Here is a 20,164-nt window from a genome sequence, read left to right as displayed (position 1 = left end):
AGATGGAGGGAATGCAGCATTCTGTGTGAGGAGAGATTTTCAAGACCAAGATTATTTAATGTGGGGAGTAGACAGCAAGGAGAAAGGAATACAAAATAACCAGTGGTCTTAAGAAAGGTCCATCAGTCACTCCAATCCCTCTATCCCATAGTACAAGGGCAAGCAAGTTGGGATGAAATTGCTAGGCAATATCTTTAAAAGGAATTGTAAAACACATAGCATAATTAGCCGTGGAACTTCCTGCTGTCAGGTTAGATGTCAGCACTTACCCCTAACCCTAGCAGGAACTTCTGTTCACTTCCAGACACCATACATCTGTAATCTAAGACGTGGCGGATCTTCTCCAGGGTTTTTGAGTTGAGTGGTGTTGGTTTAAAACTAAAGATATCGATGTCTGTTCCCTGAAGCACAACGGCAGGAGGAGAAAGGTGAGTTACACAATACAGATACAACGACAGGTGGTACAGCAAACACAAAAGCTTCGGGTGCATCGGGATGTGCCCTGATTTCGGCCACAGCTGTTAGCTACACTGGTGCGAATCCGAGCATAGACAGGCAAAGCTGCTGTTTGCACCTGTAGGACTCAGCCTGGTTTCAATCGCACTACTCAGGGTTCTAGAGAAAAAGCCAGCATTCCCAGTGTAGACAAAGGTCTAGGAGAAGTTAGACAGCTGGAGAGATCATGAGCTCTGCTCACAAAACTGCTCCCTTGTACTAAGGGGCTATTTTAATTTCCCTGCTGAGGAAGCACCAAGGTAAGAGTGTGAAGGGAAAAGAACAGGCCTGGATACAGAGCTATTTACCTACCTTCTACAGAATTGGTAGTCCAGGCCAAAGCTATCTCTTAGCTAGAAGGGGATTCATTTCACCTTCACAGTTTGTTGGGTGCAAGCGACTAAGCTGGCCTCCCAGCCACAATGAGTGCTTCCACTGCCCCCCTACAGCATTAGAAAGGGAAGGAACCTGCCCCTTCCGAGCCCAAAAGCAGCACAGGCTTACGAGAAGAAGTGTGCCCAAAGGAGGGGACAGAATACGAGGGGAAGTGCTGCAGGGGATACTCCAGAATATTCATAGCTCTCTGCCAAGGGCCGATGGATGGACCAGGCTCTCTTATGGGTTTCCACTCTTCACCACACACACCCTTTTCTATAAATGAGTGTCACCGTACAGCATTTCAGTAACAACAAGATCACAGGTTTCAGAGTAGCAGCCGTGTTAGTCTGTATTCGCAAAAAGAAAAGGAGTACTTGTAGCACCTTAGAGACTAATCAATTTATTTGAGCATGAGCTTTCGTGAGCTACAGCTCACTTCATCGGATGCATTCAGTGGAAAATACAGTGAGATTTATATACACACAGAACATGAAAAAATGGGTGTTATCATACACACTGTAAGGAGAGTGATCACTTAAGATAAGCTATTACCAGCAGGAGAGCGGCGGGGGGGGGGGGGGGGGGGAAACGAACGGACACAGGACGGGGACCTTTTGTGGTGATAATCAAGGTGCTGCTGGAAATGGCCCACCTTGATTATCACTACAAAAGGTTTTCTCCTCCTTCCCCCCCTTGCTGGTATTAGCTCATCTTAAGTGATCACTCTCCTTACAGTGCGTATTATAACACCCATCTTTTCATGATCTGTGTGTATATAAATCTCCTCACTGTATTTTCCACTGAATGCATCCGATGAAGTGAGCTGTAGCTCATGAAAGCTTATGCTCAAATAAATTGGTTAGTCTCTAAGGTGCCACAAGTCCTCCTTTTCTTTTAACAAGATCACAGCACACCTGGGCAGGATGGGAATGGACCAGGAAACAAAAGGGCCTCATGGGAATTCAATCCTACTACAGGCTTAAAAAAGTATGCAATTTTCTCGTGCTCCTTCACTTAGGGGCAAGACCTCTTCTGCCAAAGACCTCTTTATTCCCTGGCTCCCATATGGTGTCAGAGCTAACAACCTTAGGGAGACACTGATCATTAGACATCTATCAAGTCTGTGGAAGTGTCTCTCAAAGGAAATAATGGAAACCCCATTGTTTAAGTCATTTTAAACTAGGCTGCCTTGTTTTTTAAAATAGGCACCCATCACCACAGCAGCTGAGTGCAAACCCTAAACAATATACTGAACTGAACAGCCCAGTGCTTGTCTTTTCCATCTCTGACTCCTGTGAGTAACAATAAGCATTTCACCCACGTGTTCAGAACAAACTTCAGTTTAAGGCCTCACCTGGATAAGTTCAAAGAACTTGGACCTGGGATCGGAAGAGGATGGAGCAACTCGGGCCTGATCTGGAATCTGGAACAAGACAAAGGATCGATTATAAGTCGTACTCCTTTTTGCACAGTCATGTTCCCAAGGCCAAGGCTCCTCTGCCACCAAGGACACTCCAACCCCTGACCCCAAGGTTCTTTCCATTCATATTGCTGATGCCGGGCTCCCCTCGCACAGAGGGGAGGTACGCAAAACACATGTGGCTTGACACACAGCATCTTTCATAGGATATGGCAGGTGATTTCAATATGGAATTTAGGTTTTAAGCTTTTCAGGACTTGTATTATTTCTGTATGTTTTTGGAAAGTGCCTGGCAGTTTTTGTATGTGCTATACAAATAAACAAACAATAAAGGGAACAGCAGCTCCAGATGAAACAATGCTTTTTCACCCAACACTCATGATTAGCCTGTGGAACTCACTGCCACAAGATCCCCACAACCCTAAGCTCATAGGGAAGACAGGCTGTCATCTAATAACTAAGATTTTTTTGGAGTGTTTTTCTGCCTGGGACCTACTGGCCACATAGCTTATTCAGTGCATTATGTAATATTCTCAGCTGCAGTATAACCCTGCCCTTTTGTGTACCCAATGGCCTGCTCCACAAGCAATACACACCGAGCATCTGTTTAGCTGATAGGTTTCAGAGTAGCAGCCATGTTAGGCTGTATCTGCAAAAAGAAAAGGAGGACTTGTGGCACCTTAGAGACTAACACATTTATTTGAGCGTAAGCTTTTGTGAGTGCTTATGCTCAAATAAATTTGTTAGTCTCTAAGGTACCATAAGTCTTCCTTTTCTTTTTGTCTAGCTGATGTTTCCTGACCTGCACAGCCCCAAATGTGCACAGTGATCTCAGATACTAACATAGTTCTGCCCTACAGGAAAGGTGTTAATGCTATGGGGGTTCATCGAGTGTCAGAGCCCCTCCCACTCCCCACTGTGCCACCGCAGGGATGGAACCCACAACTGCCTTGTCAGTAGCATTACTCACCCCCCACAGCCGGAGGCATTCCTTTCGGATGTCAGCCTGCCGCGGCTCACTCAGGGTCCTAAAGGAAAAGCCAGCAGGTTGTTAACATGGTGCAAGTCTCTTTGGTCTTGCAGCCCTAACATACCCAGCCCTGTCAGCCTCCTCGGAATAGCTGCTTTGGGAGTGAAACACACAGTCAGTCCTTAGTGCCAGAGGGCTGCTGTATTCAAGGGAAGCCCTTTTCCCAATCATCCACCCACTTCATAACCTGAACCAAAGATCAGCAGCTTCTGCCTGCCTCCCAGCAAAGAGCTGATCACTGGAGGCTGCAGGGAGGCTTCTATCACCAGGACTTCAGTGCTTTTATGAAACACACTAAAGCACCGTTAGGACCTTAGCTTTTCACAGTGCTGCATAAACACAAACTTATTCTTTCCCACAACTGCCCAAAGTTACACATAGAGAAATAGCAGCACAGAGAGGTGTAGGGACTTGTTGAAGGCTATACAAAAGTTGGTGTCAGAACCAGCGTTCATTCCCCAGAGGTCCCTGGCACTGAGCCCTGTGGTCTGTGCATTACACCATGCTGTCTGCAGATGGTGTTTGAGCAGCAAGTGCAACTACCTCTGCGTAGCACACAGCTCTATGCCACAATGTGTTTCACTCTATGTGCTACTCCTCTATGTCCCCTCTCAGAAATAGACCCATGTATGGGAACTGGAAGGTATGCAGCCCTTTTGCAAGTCCCTTTCATAGGGGGGCCTAGTAGCAGTTATAAATCATCCCAAGCCAATCAGACTCCTTTAGCGATCCCCGTGCTGCAGAGAACAGCACATGCAGTGACACTAGCCAGCCTCGTAACTGTAAGTGCTACTAAGCCTCCTGCTTCAGGGCCAAGCCAAGGATCAGGAAGACATTTAAAGCAAGCAGGCCACTGAACACAGCTGTCCAGCGGGTAATTCAGTCCTCACCCAAAGCCCCGCTCCCTCTTGAGGTAGATACTCACGTGTCTTGAACAAAGGCGTGAATTTTGGCTAGTGCTTTGATCTGAACTTTACAGTGGCTGAAAGAGAGAGTGGGTTTCAGTCAGGGAGTGAGTTATCAACCACGCAAATTGTCCTGCTGCACAAAGCAGGATGAGCAAGTGCTGTGGACCAGGAGCAAGTGTGACTGCTCTAAAGCAGAGCTGGACTGGCACAACCCAGAATGCCATCATGACGACTGCAGGGTCACTGGGGAGAGCACCCTTTATGTTCCCAACACTGCAGGTCAGATCTTCCGGTGTATCTCCCTTTGCTGGGCCAGTCTGCTGCACGGGGCCTCTCCCAGAGTAGGACTCTTGTAACCAAGCAATTTGGCAGCTTAAGGTGAAAAGGCCCCCACCCCAGCTTCAAACAGCTGTAAGTCACAGTTGTGCTGGAACTGGCTTTCCCTCTTGTTGCTTCCGCACTCACCTTTCATTTGATCGGACCATGTAGTCGTAGAACTCGTGGTCACCCTTGATCACTTCTACGGGGACGACAAGATTTACATCCATGTCAGAGCTGAGTAGCTGGTTGAGTTTGATGTTCACCATGAAGAGATATTCCCGCACTTCATCAATGCCTGACTTTAGCCCTCTACACACCACGTACCTGCCAAGCAAACCAGAGACTCCGCTTGGAATCAGTCCTCCCGCACATCCAACTTGCCTTTCACACTCCCACCATCTCAGCAGCCCGCCCCTCTGGCTTCCCCAGTGTCAGGAACGTCTTTGCCCCAGGATACCCTTCCATAGCTCATGGTAGTGCAGGCTAGCCCTCTGCAGGGCCGTTCTATATCCTCCCGCTTTTCCTACTCTCTGCAAGAGCTGGTGACCTCAATCCTTCACCAAAAATCCCCAAACTTCACAAGCTCAGATCTCTTCAAAGAAATAAGCCAGCAGGACTAATGCTAAAATAGAGAGTCAGTCTTAATCCTGTTCCGGCCGCAGGTGTAACTAGCCCATTACCAGCTCACAGCTCTACCACAGCCCTGGTATGGCAGTGTAAGGTAAAGCCTCCCTGTACAGGCTCAAATGTCTGTCTCACTTTATTTCACAGCACACTGCATCTGAAGGACACCAAAATCAAGCATGGCCCTATAATAGGTTAGAGCATGGGACTGGGTCTACGGACACCCGGCTTCTAATGAGGGCTCTGGCGTGTCTTTCATATTTTCCACAGCTCATAGACTGCTTAATGCAAAATAAAGATTAAGAAGGACAAGAGATACAGGTTTCCAGATGATTTTGGAGAGAGACAGCAGTCAGATGAAAGGCAGAGATAAAAGGAGGATGTTCTAAAATGATGGAAGTTGCAGTGGAAAAGGCTCTCAAACTAACAATCGGCAAATGGTGTGAAAGCACAGAAGTGTTACTTAAAAACAGATGTTCTGTGTTGACATTAATGTTCCCTTGGCATGTCTTGTAAGAGCTGTGGCCTTGGAAAGTTTCTCTTCCTATCCCTGTTGTGGGGCATGCTGTGTGCTGTCTGGCTGCTATCATCCTCCCCAGAGATGGCTGCATCTTAGGGGTGCCACATGTACAGTTTGTACAGCATTAAAAGATCCAAAGAAATGAAAATACACGACTGTAATGTACATAATATGCCCTAATTTAACTGGATCCTTAGATTGCATCTTGCAAAACAGAACAGATTTTATAGTAAACTCCATTGTTCTCACACTGGAAGTAGACAGCATAGGCAGAAACAGACCATGGTAATTTGGTAAATAGCCTCTTAAACCTGTCAAACACTGTCACTTTTTAAACATTTAAAAGTATTTCCTCCTATGAGGCAGACATTAGATGGCTCCCAGCTGAGACAGTTCGTGGAGGTTACACTAGACCTGCAGTTACACAAACAGAGCTATTGCACTGTTTAGGAGAAAGAGCTGCTTTTAATTCTCCCTCCAGAATCTCACCTCTCCGAGTTTGCGGGACGGCTCGTCACAGGTTTAAAGAGACTCACTCGCTCGAAGCAGCAGTACAGTAAATATACAAGTCCCACGCTGAATGGTGTGAACAGGTCGAAGGTTTTGCAGACAAAATGTCCTCCTGTGGCAGAGAAAGGAAGCACATTGCAGCTAGCAGGTTACAGGAAGAGAGGGGAAAAATACTAAGTGTCTCAATCCACACACACACACACGGAGGCTTTTGTACAGTTCAAAACTGCATCAGAAAAACAGTTTCATAAATCAATGTAGTAAGACTGACCAACTGGGTACCATGTACCATCCCCCCACTTAGCTCCCCGCCTCCCAAAGACCCAGGAAAGAGAGAGGCAGCTCCCAGCCAGGTGGAAGGGATGTCACCTAAGAACAAAGCACTCTGCCTGCTGCTTCCACAGCACTCCCACCCCAGGGGCCCAGACCGCCAGCATGGCACCACCCTGTGTGCAATCCTTGACAGTGCGCAGCTCTCATCCCTCCCCAAGAGCCTCATGCTGGGGAAAAAACTGGATCTGAAATGAAAAGCTAGTTTAAAAACACAAGTCATCTCAGTAGAGGAGTGTGTGTGCTCTATACCTTCAAGTGAGTCTCGTTACTTCCTCAGGGCAAGACAAAGACACTCAGCTTTGAGGTTCTCATTCCCCCAGGAGAAAGCCCCAGAGGAGATGCTTGACTAGGAGAGACACAACGAAGGCCACTCTGTCAAATCTCACTGAAAGGCAACTTGCCCGCTGGGTCACGGCTTCAAATACTTGTGAGCCCAGCGGACAAGACAAGCAATCACTTGGCGAGTGTTTCTAACCGCCTCCACTCTGGCTTCTCAGTGCAGGACCGCCCGCTCTGAAAGGGCGCACGGAACGCTAACCGATCCCATAGGATAAGAGTCATCAAAGCAGATGCAGCTATGGCATCCATCGCTAAGGAATAGGTAGGAGAAAGGGAAGCATCTTCTCACTCTGAAGCCAGGTGATGATTTCAAGTGGGAAAGGCTGCAAGTCACAATTGCACAAACTCTGGGTTGCTCTTACCAGCCAAATGGTTTGCTCAGGAAGAGGCTGCTTTAGCTGGTAATGTGTAAGAGTCAACAGTAAAGCAGAGATTTTACGAAGATATTTTGCCCCTTCTCCAGCTGGAGGGAGCACAGCACTGGCACAGCATGGTTCCCTGGCCATCTTTGGCAAACTTATCTCAGGGTTTAGGGAACACACCTACTAGATTCAACAGAACCTAACATTACGAACGGGAGTGACTCCATGCACTGTTCTATAGCATCCATCTGCAAAGCCACCCAATCTCTGGAGAGGAAGGGGAGAAACAAAGAGAAAAAGATACCTGTCCGGATGATAGAGAGTCCTGTAAGGAACTGGCAAAGCATCAGCTGTTTGCTTAGAATTTCCTGCAGGTTCTCCTGACCCTCCACAGAGAAACCCTGAAACACACATCAAATGGTGAACATCTTCGCAAATCTGTTGGTTAAATGAGGGAGTCTTAAGGAATTTACAGCTAAATTTTGTAACTCGCAACAGTTTCTATTCCCTGGGATAAACTGCTAATGTCAGGACATTTCATGGCAAGCCTCGCCAAATCTCATGCAGTAACTGAGAAGATGTCACGTCATCACTGTACTCTGGCTGATGGCTATGGTCACTCATTGCAGAGCAAAGGAGGAATGAACGCACCCCATCCGCCATTAAGAAATGCACCCCCTTGCGATCAGTGTTGTCCAAAACAAAATTCCGGAAAGCAGTGATGTTCTCTGGGCGGGTGATATCTCCATCTCCATCAATCCCACCCTCTCCTAAGAGGAAAAGAAAAGGCAGTTATGAGCATGTTTGCAGAGTGCTTGCAGGAGACCGGGACACACAAGCGATCAACACGCTGACCTCCAATGATCAAACATTACCAACAGTCAGTGAACGAGTACACGCACCTTGGACACTGCATCAGGACCACTCCCAAGAACTCTCACAAACACGATTCTTGCTAGAAAGGGGACAGCACAACTTTCTTTGGCTAGATTGGCTTCTGCTTGCGTTAGCCAGACTGAACCAGCCCACATTATAACTTGGTTTTAAAAAACTGTGCTTCAGCCTTGGGAAAGCCTAGATTGTTCCCTCCTCTCGCGGCTGAACAGGGCCTGACTATGCTACAACACAATGTTGTCCCAGGAAGGAACAAGACCAAATTGGTCTCATCAGAGCTTTAACAGTGTCCATTTCCTAGTGCAGATAGATCCTTAGTCGGAAGCACAGCTTTCTCTATGCCAGCCAGAGAAACTGCATTAGCAAACTTTCACTAACATCCATGATCATCAGCGTTCTCTGGAAAGGCACTAACAGTTATTTCCAAACTCATGGTAGTTTGCCTTTACAGAACCCTGCTCATGTGCAAGTGTGCTCAGCAATCAGCTAGAAAGGGGGAAGATATGTTCAAGAGCAGAACTGTTTTTAAAGGCAGCATTTTACAGATTTCTCATATGGCTCTTTTAAAGGGTGGGTCTATATTTTCCCATAGTTGGTATTTTAAAAGGTTGTGTCCTAGAATAGACTCTAGATATTCAACTAACTCCCAGTCCTGTGGTATCTGTAACGTACTGTTGATTTCTATTCTCTGCACAGTTTCTTGGTCTGCTGTTTCTATTCATTGAATGACAAGTGACTAGAAATGAACATTATCAAGAGAAAACAGCAGAGCTCGGGGTGCACAATAGTTCTTTGGTAATGAAATGCCTCATCAGTTATTCTGCCACTGAGAGGAGTGGGACTGGCATTTTTTTCCAGTCTTCTTTGCACTTGGCGCAGGGTTCAAGGTGTTTTCCTCCCATCACCAAGAGAGGAGTTTATACGTGACTCAATACATTTTAGAGTGCATTAGGCCCAGACAAAAAAAAGGGAAACATGAAAATGCATCAAAATCATTGAGCTATTCACTCTCACAGCTATCAATTCCCTCCATAAGAGCACTGACCGAGAGTGAGATATGAAGATCCAAATGCTAGGATGATCCTTTTATCCACCTTGCTGCTCAATGAGAACTTTCCTCTTACTGAGCTGATCCAGAGGTGCCAGACAACCATCAAATTTCATGATTTGCAGATGTCAAAAGTGACTTTGGCTTTTCAAAATCAGCCAGAAAGTAACTCACTGGCACCAGCGATAGGTTGTTTGGGGTTCTTGCTGCAAAGGCAGACTGGTTACTTCATTTTTTGCAATTCAATCATACTTAGGTTTCCTTAACAAAGCCTGAGATTTGCTGGCAATCCCCTTATTCCACTTTCTACTAATAGATGCAGCAGATGGAATCAGAGCTACTTGCAGTTAGCAGGAGTCCAAAATAACTTAAATCACCACATAAACAGTGGAAAGATCCTGTAAAGCAGCAATCTAGTAATTAATGCTTAGGGATGGAGTCAGATCTAGGTTTCTATTCTTGGCTCTGCCAAATGATCCTTGGGCAAGCCATTTCATTGCTTTATGCTTCAGTTTCCCCATCTGTAAAATGGGAGCCAAACCACTGAGTTATCTTAAAGCGCTTTGTCAGCCTCGGACAGGAAAGTGCTGCAAATACAAAGTATTATTATAATACACACAAGCTGGAACCTGAACTGCAGAAATATAACTTGATGTTCAGACTTGCCACCCTCAACCCATTACAGGGCAGTTCCTCTTCTTCTATAAGGATGGCTCTGGATGGCCATTGTGAACAGGTTTCTTTTAGATCCCTAACACTAACAGGCTATCAGTCCTCCGCCTACTCTGAAGCTGAACCTCTGCAATGCAGGCGATGAGACACACACACACGTACGTGACCCATACCGTAATAAGGCTCAAAGAGCTCGCTGGAGGCAGAATAGAAATCCTCCAGTTTAAAGTCATTTGGTCCTTTCAGGGTCATGCCGAACCCTTTCGCGTGCCACTTCTTCCTCCAGAGAACGTATTCTGAGAAACCACCGGGGCCAGCACACACATCAGCAAAGTAAAGCAGCTCTGCGTCCCGCTCCTTGATTAGGGGCTTCTGCAAAAGGAAATTGGGAAACTTCTAGTAGTCCAATAGCAACTTCCCACCAAGCAAGCAAATTACTGCAGCCCACTGCTATACTCTTGTACCTCTAAGCTAGAGTCTCTGCCTCTTTAAAGCAGCCTTTGTCCCCAATGGTGCCCTGAGGAATCTTCCCCCACTCCTTTCCCTTTTCTTTGGGAAGGCATTCAAAGGACAAGAGAGATCCTCACCCCATGAGAGTCCTTTGGGTTTGTGAACATGTGGTCAAAGACGTAGTCCATGTTTGCCATCTTCATCGCCGCTCTGTGAATGCACAAAAAGGGCACCTGTTAGTTTGCCCCAGGCTCACCAGGCTGCTGCAACCCAAAAGAGAAAGGTACTGCAAACCCAAAGGTCCTGCAGACCTGTTCAGGAAGAAGACTCCCCGGATCATCTCGTAGGGGTTGGACCTTGTCCGGGCTCGGCGCATCTCCTCTCCATCCAGCTCATCGAACACGCTCTGCAAAGGCAGAACCAAAACTACACTAGCCACGGCACCGGCAGGAGGGACAGCCAGCTTGGGTGGTTCCTAACCCCATGGTGATTTCCCCCTCACAGTTCTCTCTAGACTGGGTGACACCCACACAGGAACATTTCCTGAAGCTGGCATCCTTCTTCAGTCACATATCTACATCCAGTCGTGGTCCCACAATTCTTACAGTAAGCTCAGGGATGGGGAATGGTGCTGGACTGACAACTCCACAGCGTAAGGCCTACTTAGCCAGAGATTAGACAATCACAGCACAAACTCCCCCTCCCCCCCAGCCATACACACACATCCACCCTGGGAGGGAAAGGGCAGGAGCACAGCAGACCAGGAAGAAAGTGTTTATCTCCACAGCCCCATTCAGTCTCTGCTGACACTGCCATTGAAAGGGCAGTTATGTCAATTGCCTCTGTGGTTTGTGTGCTGTCCACACTTGTCATTTCACACAGGTTGCCAAACAACCAGGCAGTAATGACTTCCCACTGTTACCAACCCACGCTGAATCTGCACTGGGGGCAAAAGGCTTCCTATTTCATTGCCAATGGCCTACGCTTCCCACTCATGCCTTTTTACGAGCTCTTCCCTTCTCCTCCCTAGCCCTAAAATCGCTCTCCAGCAGCATGCGCTCACCTTGCACTGCAGGACACTGTGCAGAAACTCTTCTCGGCAGAATTCCGTTTCATCTTCAATTACCAGCTTCCTCTAGGGCAGAGCAGTGAGAAAACCCCCCTCAGTTAGCTGACTCTGTGCCATTTCTTTTAGTGGGGCACTTCCCAGAACAAGTTTGCTGCATTATTCCTGTGTGTTGCAATGCTACAAGTGAGAGAGCCAGGCTAGGACTGGGAGCAGTGTCAAGCGGCAACCCTAGTTTGCCCTCCGTGTGTGAGCTGAATGCGGATCGCAGAAGCACTCCCCAGGCTGTCGGACCCAATTGAGGGAAGCGGACAGCCCTGAACTGCCTCCAGCCCTAACCACCCCTCCAAAGAGCAAGGAAGAGGGGAGGGGGAAGAGAAGGATATCGTACCAAAAATAGTCACAGAGCGCAACCAAGACAGTAGTAAAACCCAGATGCTATCTTGTGACATCTGTATCTAGCAAATGGCAGCAAAACATAACGATGAGATAACTCAACTTGATAATGCAATCCCCACAAAGCCATCAGACTGGGACTGGTCTGACTAGGGACTTATCTGACCTTCATCCCCATAATATCTGTGGCTCTCTGCAACTCTGTTTGATGACAAAGCAGTGTGCCAGTTACACAAGATTGAGCACCACCAGTCTAAACAAAAGGAACTACTGGGACTTTGTTTTTCAGAGCTATACCTTCCCAACGGTCATCCACTCCTTCATCTCCTGTGCATCGGGGATTTCAGTGGTGCATTCTGGGAACCAGTCCACCTGTTCATAGGCACTGGGCTACAAACGTAAGATAGGAGGATTCAAAGAAGGCTCACGCTTTTTCACAGAACCTGACAACCTCATAATTACAGCAGGCTGGCGTCCCAACCCCATCACGACCTTTACGTGGTAGGCTTTGTCCCAGGACTTTTAGGGCTAAATAAGCAACTTTCTTCCTAATGTGACACACTCATCAGAAATAACTTTAGTATTTCTAGACAACCAGAATGCTGACAATATCCGGAAATAAAACAGCTGAAGCACACCACCCCAAAGGGGTTCATTTCAGCGAGACAGCAGGGGAGATGCTTGTATGCAAAACCCTCTTACTTCCTACGGGTGCTTAACATGTACACTCTCCCCATGACACTCTGAAAGGCCCTCTCGCTGTAACGTTTTACAATCTCAAGAGGAAATCATTTAAGCTGTTGGGTAAGCCTAAAATAACTCCAATCCTCCAGGAAGTGGAGCTGCACCCACTTGCTCTGACATTGGAATCATTATTTGTATTACTGTAGTGCCCAGAAACCCCAGTCACGATTGAGGCTTCATTGTGCTGGGTACTGTACATGCTAAGACAGAGTGTGCCTGTCCCCTCACAATCTATATAGATCATAACTGTGACATTCGCACTCAGTGTTGGTTTTTTACCAGATATGTACCAGATGTTTTAAATTTCATATTATTAGCACCTTATCTGTCACTGCTGGGATGCTGATTAAGGATTTGTTTTCATGTAAGGACCTGTCTGTCCTTCCCAAATTTCCTCCATGCTGGAAGACCTGAGAGGATGCAGGAACATAGTTCCTCTGCATTTCATATGGAACATACTAACAAACACCCCTGGAAAACATACTAATTATCAGATACATGGGAATGAAATTTTACCGCAAAATTTTTTTTGTCCCTTCCTCCCCCACCTTATACCAATTTCTATCCAAACTGATGACCCCAAACACAGTGAACAACTATCCAGAGGAACTGCCATGGCAAGTCAGAAGAGTGATCAATCTCAGGGGCTCTTAACCTTTTCCTTTCTGAGCCCCACCCAACATGCTATAAAAACTCCATGGCCACCTATGCCACAACAACTGTTACTCCTGGGGGGATTCTGCACCAAAAAATTAAAAATTCTGCAAAATTCTACATATTTTATTTGTCAAAATAATGCAATATAATCACACCACTTTCACTTATTTTGGTAATTTACTTAAACTACCATACAGAAAAAAAAATCCACAGTAAGTGTTCAGCCTTTCCTAAAAACATGAAAGTTAAGTTATTAATAGTTGGTAACCAGTACCCTGCATTCCAGTTATAATTCTGGATTTTCATTTAAATTACATTACAAAACACCAAACACCAAAATAAAAGTAAAGCAGAGTGTCATTTGAAATTGCTCAAACTTTCACACATGAAAGTCACACAGTTTTGCTAATCATTGTCCTGTATTTCAGTACAATCTAATATTTTCATTTAAATTATAGTCCAGAAAACAAAGAGCCTTCAAGTTTTTCTCACTTAGTGATTTCCTTCTGGCAGAAAGGATCAAACTGTACAGTGAAAAACTTCTCTCTGCAGCTGCAGAATTTGAGACTGCATTTATGCAATTCAAGGCCAGCTTGGCGATATTTGGAATTCTCTCTTTCACTGAAAGCCAAAGCACTTACGGGTCTACAAAAATAGGTTGACTTTGAATAGTTTCAGGCACAATCTTTTCCCTGTTCAGGTACCTCAGAAAAATGAGGTATTGCTTGAAAATACTCTCAGTGTTCAGGCAGGATATAAACATGATGAGGATCAAATAACCTACAAGCCTTCAGAAAATTCAGACCTGGTTGTCCAAATCGCAAATATTTGTCAAGCTTTCCAGAAGCTTCATGGAATATCTCTTTAAAGAAATCTGACAGGCAAGTCTTTCAACAGTAGATAAGTTTTCTGCCTCTCTAAATTGGAAGAGCTCTGAGGTGCTTTCTGAAGGCAGCTCTAGATGTGAGCTGAAATAAATTTATTAGTCTCTAAGGTGCCACAAGTACTCCTGTTCTTTTTGCGGATACAGACTAACACGGCTGCTACTCTGAGTCAAACCCTTTAACAGTGCAAGGCTTCCTGCTCTCAAATGCCAGATATAAACTCAGAATTTGCTCACATTTCTGTGCTAGAAAAGTGATCTGCACTTTCAACAATGCATACTTAGTTGGGTCATTCAGCATATTTTGAATAGTTTGCACAGAAACTGGAGAGCTGCTGTTACACTCTTCATTAAAGAACTCCTTGTAGAACTGAAAGTTCTTGCAGTTTCTGGTTCATTAAACAGAGGTATCTCCCTTTCGTACTACCGGAGTTATAGAACATGTTTTTGAAGCACCATACAAATGCATCAACCAGCTAAAAAGGCTTTCTAAATGATTCACCAATTAAGTTTACAGTATGTGCCAAACAGGTGATACGCACAGAATTTGGAAACAGTGTAGTAAACACAGAATCAAATACTTTTTTCATGTAACTAGCATCGTTAGTATCAATTACTACAACATTTTCATGATCAATCTGGTACTCATTTACTGCTTTGACTACAGCCTGTGAAGCAGTTGAGTGATTAACAGGATCTAAAAACACTGTATCCACCAAAAAAAGAGTAAACATGCCCACTGCAATCAGGTTCTAATGGTGCAAGCAGTACATTCAGAATTGATCTCGCCTCATCATCACACCATTCAAAAACAGCAGCAATTTTCTTGTCTTTAAGCTTCAGTTTTCCTTTTCTTTGAGGTACACTTCAGTCAGCTGTGTCCTACCAGCAATTGCACCACCATTCCCAGACCCTGCTGTCAAGAAATTCTCTCACAAGTGGGTGGTCAGTCTTTGACAAGGTGATGTTGGCACCTGCTAATGTCTTCACCCATGGTGTACAAATCTGAAAGCAGAAGAAGTTAGATAAGTCTTGAGAGAGGACAAATGTTTACTACCCCTGTAACATCGTTAATATTAGATTAATACATTTATTCGTATTATATTTAGTCCTGAATTTCTAGATTTTAATTTAGATTTATAATAAATGATCACATGATTACACACACAAATACACACACAGAGTAATATTTAGTTATCTGGCTTATGCCTCTATCCATGAAGACTAACTCAATAACAAAAATGCATTATTAAATTACAATCAATTGTAAAACATCATGTGAAAGCTAGTGCAAAAGTTACATAGTGTAGAGTGTATTATCAATAGAAAACTGACCAAACTCATCACTTAAAATAAAAAGTTTAAAAACAGAGCTGTCTATTCAAGATCTTTGAGCAAGTGAAGAGACCACATCGCTATAGCTCTTCTATGCTACTTATCTTATATTTCAGTATTATAACATTTTCTTAATTTCCACTCACCTCCACATGTTCTTTCTTTTGTTTTTCAGTGTACTTGTAATGGCCTTCTGATGTTGGTTTCTGCCTTCCTCTTGAGTCGCGTCTTCCTTCAATATGTGTTTTTTTGATGCAAAATGATCCACAATTGCAGACCGTCGGTCATGATTGAGAACAACATTACAGGATGTGCAAAATAATTTGTCCCCATCTGCATGCAGTTTCGTAGGGGATTCTGGAGTACAAGAAGCTGGTGCAGCCATTTTTGATGCATGATATGAAGGCTGTTCAGGTGGTGCAAAACAACAAATATCCCTTTGGTAACTTCATCTGGACCTGGCTGGCTACTCTGGGAACTGCTTGGTTCTGACTGTCTTGACATTTTATTGACTGCTTGACAAATGTTTTATTTGCCCTCAACGTTGTTGTTTTTTTAATATGGTAAGTAAAATAGACTCTGAGCTGTAATCTAACCCCATTGTGCCACTCTGGCACAGGAAAAAAGCAAGAAAGCACATAGACCTTCTTAGCTGAGGATTCCCTTATGTCATTTACTATAAGTCTCCTTTACACCACTCTGGCCATGTAAAGGAGCCTTCAAACTTTTACACCTGTTTTAGGTTCCTGGAGGAATTGGGGTGACCAGAAAGAAAGTGAAAAATCATGACGGGGTGAGGGCTAATAGGCTTCTATATAAGAAAAAGTCCCAAATATTGGAACTGTCCCTGTAAAATCAGGACATCTGGTCACCCTAGGGGGAATTGACTAAGAATAGGAACAATTAACTGACAGCCGGAACATTAGAAGCCTGCTTACTTAGCGGTTACATTTCTGGTCTGCCTCAGGGGACAGAGCCTGGCTCACAAAGCCCTACCCCTCCAAGCCAGGGGCACCACGAGTCTCTCACGCATTTGCACGCAGGCACACACCCAACCCCGCCCCCTAAATGTCTCTCCATGCATGCATGCACGCCCGCCTGCCCAGCCCTCCTCTTGCTCCCCTTCCCCATGTGGTGATTTAGGTCTGCCGGCTCCTCCAGGCAGATGCGCCTGGGCTGCTGGGTAAGGGGCATGGGTTCCCCACAGATTTCTTTGTTCCCCCATTTTTCTGCAGGGTAGCAAAGAAATCTGTGGACAGTATGGATTCTGTGCCCTCGAAATGGTGCAGAATTCCCCCAGGAGTAGAAAGTTTTTCTGCAAAAGCCAGGGCCGGCGTTAGGGGGTAGTGAGCAGGAAAATTGCCCGAGGCCCCATACCACATGGGACCCTGCAAAGCTAAGTTGCTCAGGCTTTGGCTTCAGCCCCAGATGGCAGGGCTTGGAGCCCTGGGCTTATGCCCCACGTGGCAGGGCTTCCACTTTTCACCCTGAGCCCCAGTGAATCTAAAGACAGCCCTGCTTGACGGATCCCTTGAAACCTGCTTGCATCCCCCCAGGGGCCCTGGACCCCTGGTTGAGAACTGCTGATCTATCTGATCAGGCATTTGGCCCCTACCCGTAGCCAGCTGCAAGAAACCCCCAGGATGGTGAACCCAGCCTAGAACAAAGCAGAGCAGAAAAGGGACGTGACACGGTGAATAGTTAGTTACCTCTGGCTCGTCCCGCCAGTCAATGTTCAGATCCCCATCGAACCCTTTCAGGGTCAGTCCCAAGCCTCTTCTTCCCTTCTGATTAGAGGCCTCAACAATATCCTTCCTTCCCTGGTTGTATTTCCCCAGACCTTCTCCTTCTCGGAAGCCCATCTTGGCCTGGAAGACAAAGCAAATAGAGTATATTGGAAGCATCCAGACACAAATGTATGCACTCCTGTGAGCTGTGGGCCAGCGGGATAAATGATACCAAGTTGCACTGCTGTGATTAAAAAGTATGGAGTGTGCTTAATGAATCTCAATTGAGGCTTTCAGGATTCTCCTTCCGGCTCATTCCCATGATGAAGTGGGAACTTGATCTAGAGAATTAAATTTGTAAAGACAACGTCATTAGAAACGGTTTAGCTTTACAAGAAAAACCTGCTTCATTGAAAAAACAGTGGGGAAGCCAGCAGCCATTTGTCACCACAGAGCGTGGATGGTACAAGCTCTGCAAAATGCTGGTGCAGAAAGTTTCACACTGGGATGAATCTGGCTGCAAACAAACAGATGCCCACAACTACCAGCTAAAATGCACCTGTAAGAACCTGGAGCAATGCAGGATTCTCTCCCCCTTAAGAGCAGCTTTTATGACTTAGCCTAAGAGAAGAATTGTCATTAACTTGCACTTCTTACAGCTTTTCTCTTTGTAGGTCTCAGACACTAGACCGTGAAAAGAACCTACATGGTCACGTTTCATTCTATTTAGTAGAGGGGGAGCACACACACGCACGCACACTTAAACATGGGCTTAGGAGGAGTCAATTTTAATCGCTAAATTGTCTATTTCTCCCTTCATTTGAAAACCATTGTTAACTACCAGCCTTTCTGAGAGGGGAAGTTAAACACATCAGATGGGCAGCAGGTATCTCCATGGGCAGCTGTTCTACTGTCTATTCTATCTGGCAATGAATTCCTAACACACACACTGGTCAAATCTGACAACTACTGAATCAGTTACATATTGACTTCTACGGCCATTGAATTTTGAACAAAGATTTAGTACCAAAGGGTTTTTGGTTTTTAATTTCCTGCTAATACAAAATTGTTAGTCTCCCTCTGGCAAACACTTTGACGGATACCATCAAATCTTTATACCCAACAGTGTAAAAAAAATTAAACTTCCCAAATGCACGTATCTGTGCTAGGTGCTTGAGAGACTCTCAGGGCAGCAGAAAAGACAGTTCGTAGTTACAGCACTGGACTGGGATGCAGGAGAGCTGGATTTGATTCCTGGCTCAGCCACGGACTTCCTATGACACCTTTGGTAAGTCACATGCCTCAGTTTCCCAGGTATAAAATGGAAACAGCACTTCCCTACCTCACAGGGGTGTTGGGAGAATAAAATCCTTTAATGATCGTGGCGCTCAGATACTATGGTGATGAGGGTCAGATATTTATTATTTGTATTAACAAAGCACTTACGAGCCCTAGAGATAAAGGCCTACACAGAACTGGATGCACAGAGAAAGACTCTCACCCTGCTGTCTGTCTACTCTAAGCACAGGGATGCTGTAGTCCATTTAGGGCATATTACAAAGAGAAATCCTATTATTTTATTAGAACAGACAAAAGTGGTGTAATCCATGGGAGGGGGTTGGTGATCGTCTTTAAAGCTCAGCTGGCAGCCTTTCTATAAAGATTCTGGCTCTAAATGTGATGGACGTAGCTTTAATAAAACAAAGTCACAGGTGCTTTCTTTGCAGAGGGTTAAACATAAATTTTATTTCACCTTTCCCCAAACTGCGAAAGGACGTGCCAAAGCATCAGAAACAAACCAAAAGAAATTCTGATTTTACAGCCAGGGTTTTCAGTATGCAAATCTTCCTCAATGCTGCACCAGCTCATGAGGTTGAACCATCCCAGCATCCAGATTCGGCCTGCCTGTAGCTTTCAGCCTTCAAACTGACTGCATAACAGTTTCAGTACTCTGCTCTCAACTTCCTGGTCTGAGCATCCGGGTTTTCATTCTGAAGGCAGCAGTCTCAGTTCACAGGCTTCAGCCTTACCTGCACGCATAAGGCTTGCAATCTTTCAGAACTACTCCCCATTCACACACACAGGAAAGCTGCTCTTACCTGACCCTACCCCTGCCTTGACTGGCCCAGACTCTACCTTCCTCACCAAGCCTCACTGGATCTTTTCATAGTTGGATTAGTTCCTGTTTTCCTGGCTAACTGTTGTCATGACAGCCTCAACTTATTTCAAGGTGCCTGCACTCAAACTCTGGAATTTATTTAATTCCCAAAGAAAGTGAAAAAGGAACTAGAACAGGAAAATGCTGCACCATAAATAGACAAAACAGGTGGGGGGAGGAAAGGGAAACATTCATACTCCATTCATATAACTTTTACTCAATCATATCTCATGCAACACAATTAGTTTTATAAGCCACAGAAACTTCTTAAAAGAGGAAAAAGGCTTCCCTAACTCATACAGCTCCACAAAGCCTCAGACAACCCTGTCACATGCCCTTCCCCTTAAGAGGGAACTACTGTTTCCATCTGCATCTCTCTATATCTCAACAGGTGGTCAGCATTTTTGTGTTGACTTCCTGCTCCCAAGTGTTCTCTCCAATTAATACAGTTGTAGGGCTAAATACCACCTAGTAAAGCATGTGTTCTTATCCTTCATTGTATTTAACCAGGTGAGCAGATGGTGATGAGTTACTAGGATGAGAATGGAGCCTAACAAGTAATATCTTTGCATTTCTACATCTCATTTTATTGCAAGACATTCTTCTTCTAGCGCACTGACCCATTGCTCCCTTAGGAATAGTTTCCTACTAATACAGGAGATTAGGTATTTTTCTCCTTTCTTCTCTTGGATTAATACAACCCCCAATCCTACTTCAGATGCTTCTGGTTAAACTATAAAGGGTTTCTTAAGACAGGATTTACAGGAGGAGTTCTGTGCTACAGGCCTTTTTTAATGCATCAAAAGCAATTTGACATTCTTCAGTCTAGTTTAGCCCTTTTCTTTTTGGCTTTTTTACTAAATCCATCAGAGGAACAGTAATCTGTGATAACTG

At 45.1% G+C, this 20,164-nt stretch overlaps 1 protein-coding gene across 2 annotated transcripts in view; it reads right to left on the bottom strand.

The window, feature by feature from the left end:
- Positions 1 to 20,164, bottom strand: part of CMTR1 (cap methyltransferase 1) — a 56,832-nt gene that overhangs the window by 12,816 nt on the left and 23,852 nt on the right. For both annotated transcript variants that reach the window (XR_014710972.1, XM_084624164.1), the window contains exons 4-17: positions 17,095 to 17,253; positions 12,064 to 12,156; positions 11,368 to 11,439; positions 10,616 to 10,710; positions 10,442 to 10,514; positions 10,028 to 10,226; positions 7,892 to 8,010; positions 7,545 to 7,641; positions 6,186 to 6,318; positions 4,697 to 4,876; positions 4,249 to 4,305; positions 3,264 to 3,321; positions 2,228 to 2,296; positions 270 to 401 (exon numbers count right to left, since the gene is read on the bottom strand). Coding sequence is in view for 1 of the 2 variants with exons in the window: in XM_084624164.1 (XP_084480290.1) it covers positions 270 to 401; positions 2,228 to 2,296; positions 3,264 to 3,321; positions 4,249 to 4,305; positions 4,697 to 4,876; positions 6,186 to 6,318; positions 7,545 to 7,641; positions 7,892 to 8,010; positions 10,028 to 10,226; positions 10,442 to 10,514; positions 10,616 to 10,710; positions 11,368 to 11,439; positions 12,064 to 12,156; positions 17,095 to 17,253 (1,536 nt within the window). In the remaining variant the exon portion in view is untranslated. The remainder of the gene's footprint in view (positions 1 to 269; positions 402 to 2,227; positions 2,297 to 3,263; positions 3,322 to 4,248; positions 4,306 to 4,696; positions 4,877 to 6,185; positions 6,319 to 7,544; positions 7,642 to 7,891; positions 8,011 to 10,027; positions 10,227 to 10,441; positions 10,515 to 10,615; positions 10,711 to 11,367; positions 11,440 to 12,063; positions 12,157 to 17,094; positions 17,254 to 20,164) is intronic.

Source organism: Lepidochelys olivacea (assembly GCF_965140295.1).
Source record: "Lepidochelys olivacea isolate rLepOli2 genome assembly, chromosome: 3".
In the NCBI taxonomy this organism is placed as follows: domain Eukaryota; kingdom Metazoa; phylum Chordata; order Testudines; family Cheloniidae; genus Lepidochelys; species Lepidochelys olivacea.
The sequence above is the reverse complement of the archived record's forward strand: the minus strand, read 5'-3'. Positions and strand labels throughout refer to the sequence as shown.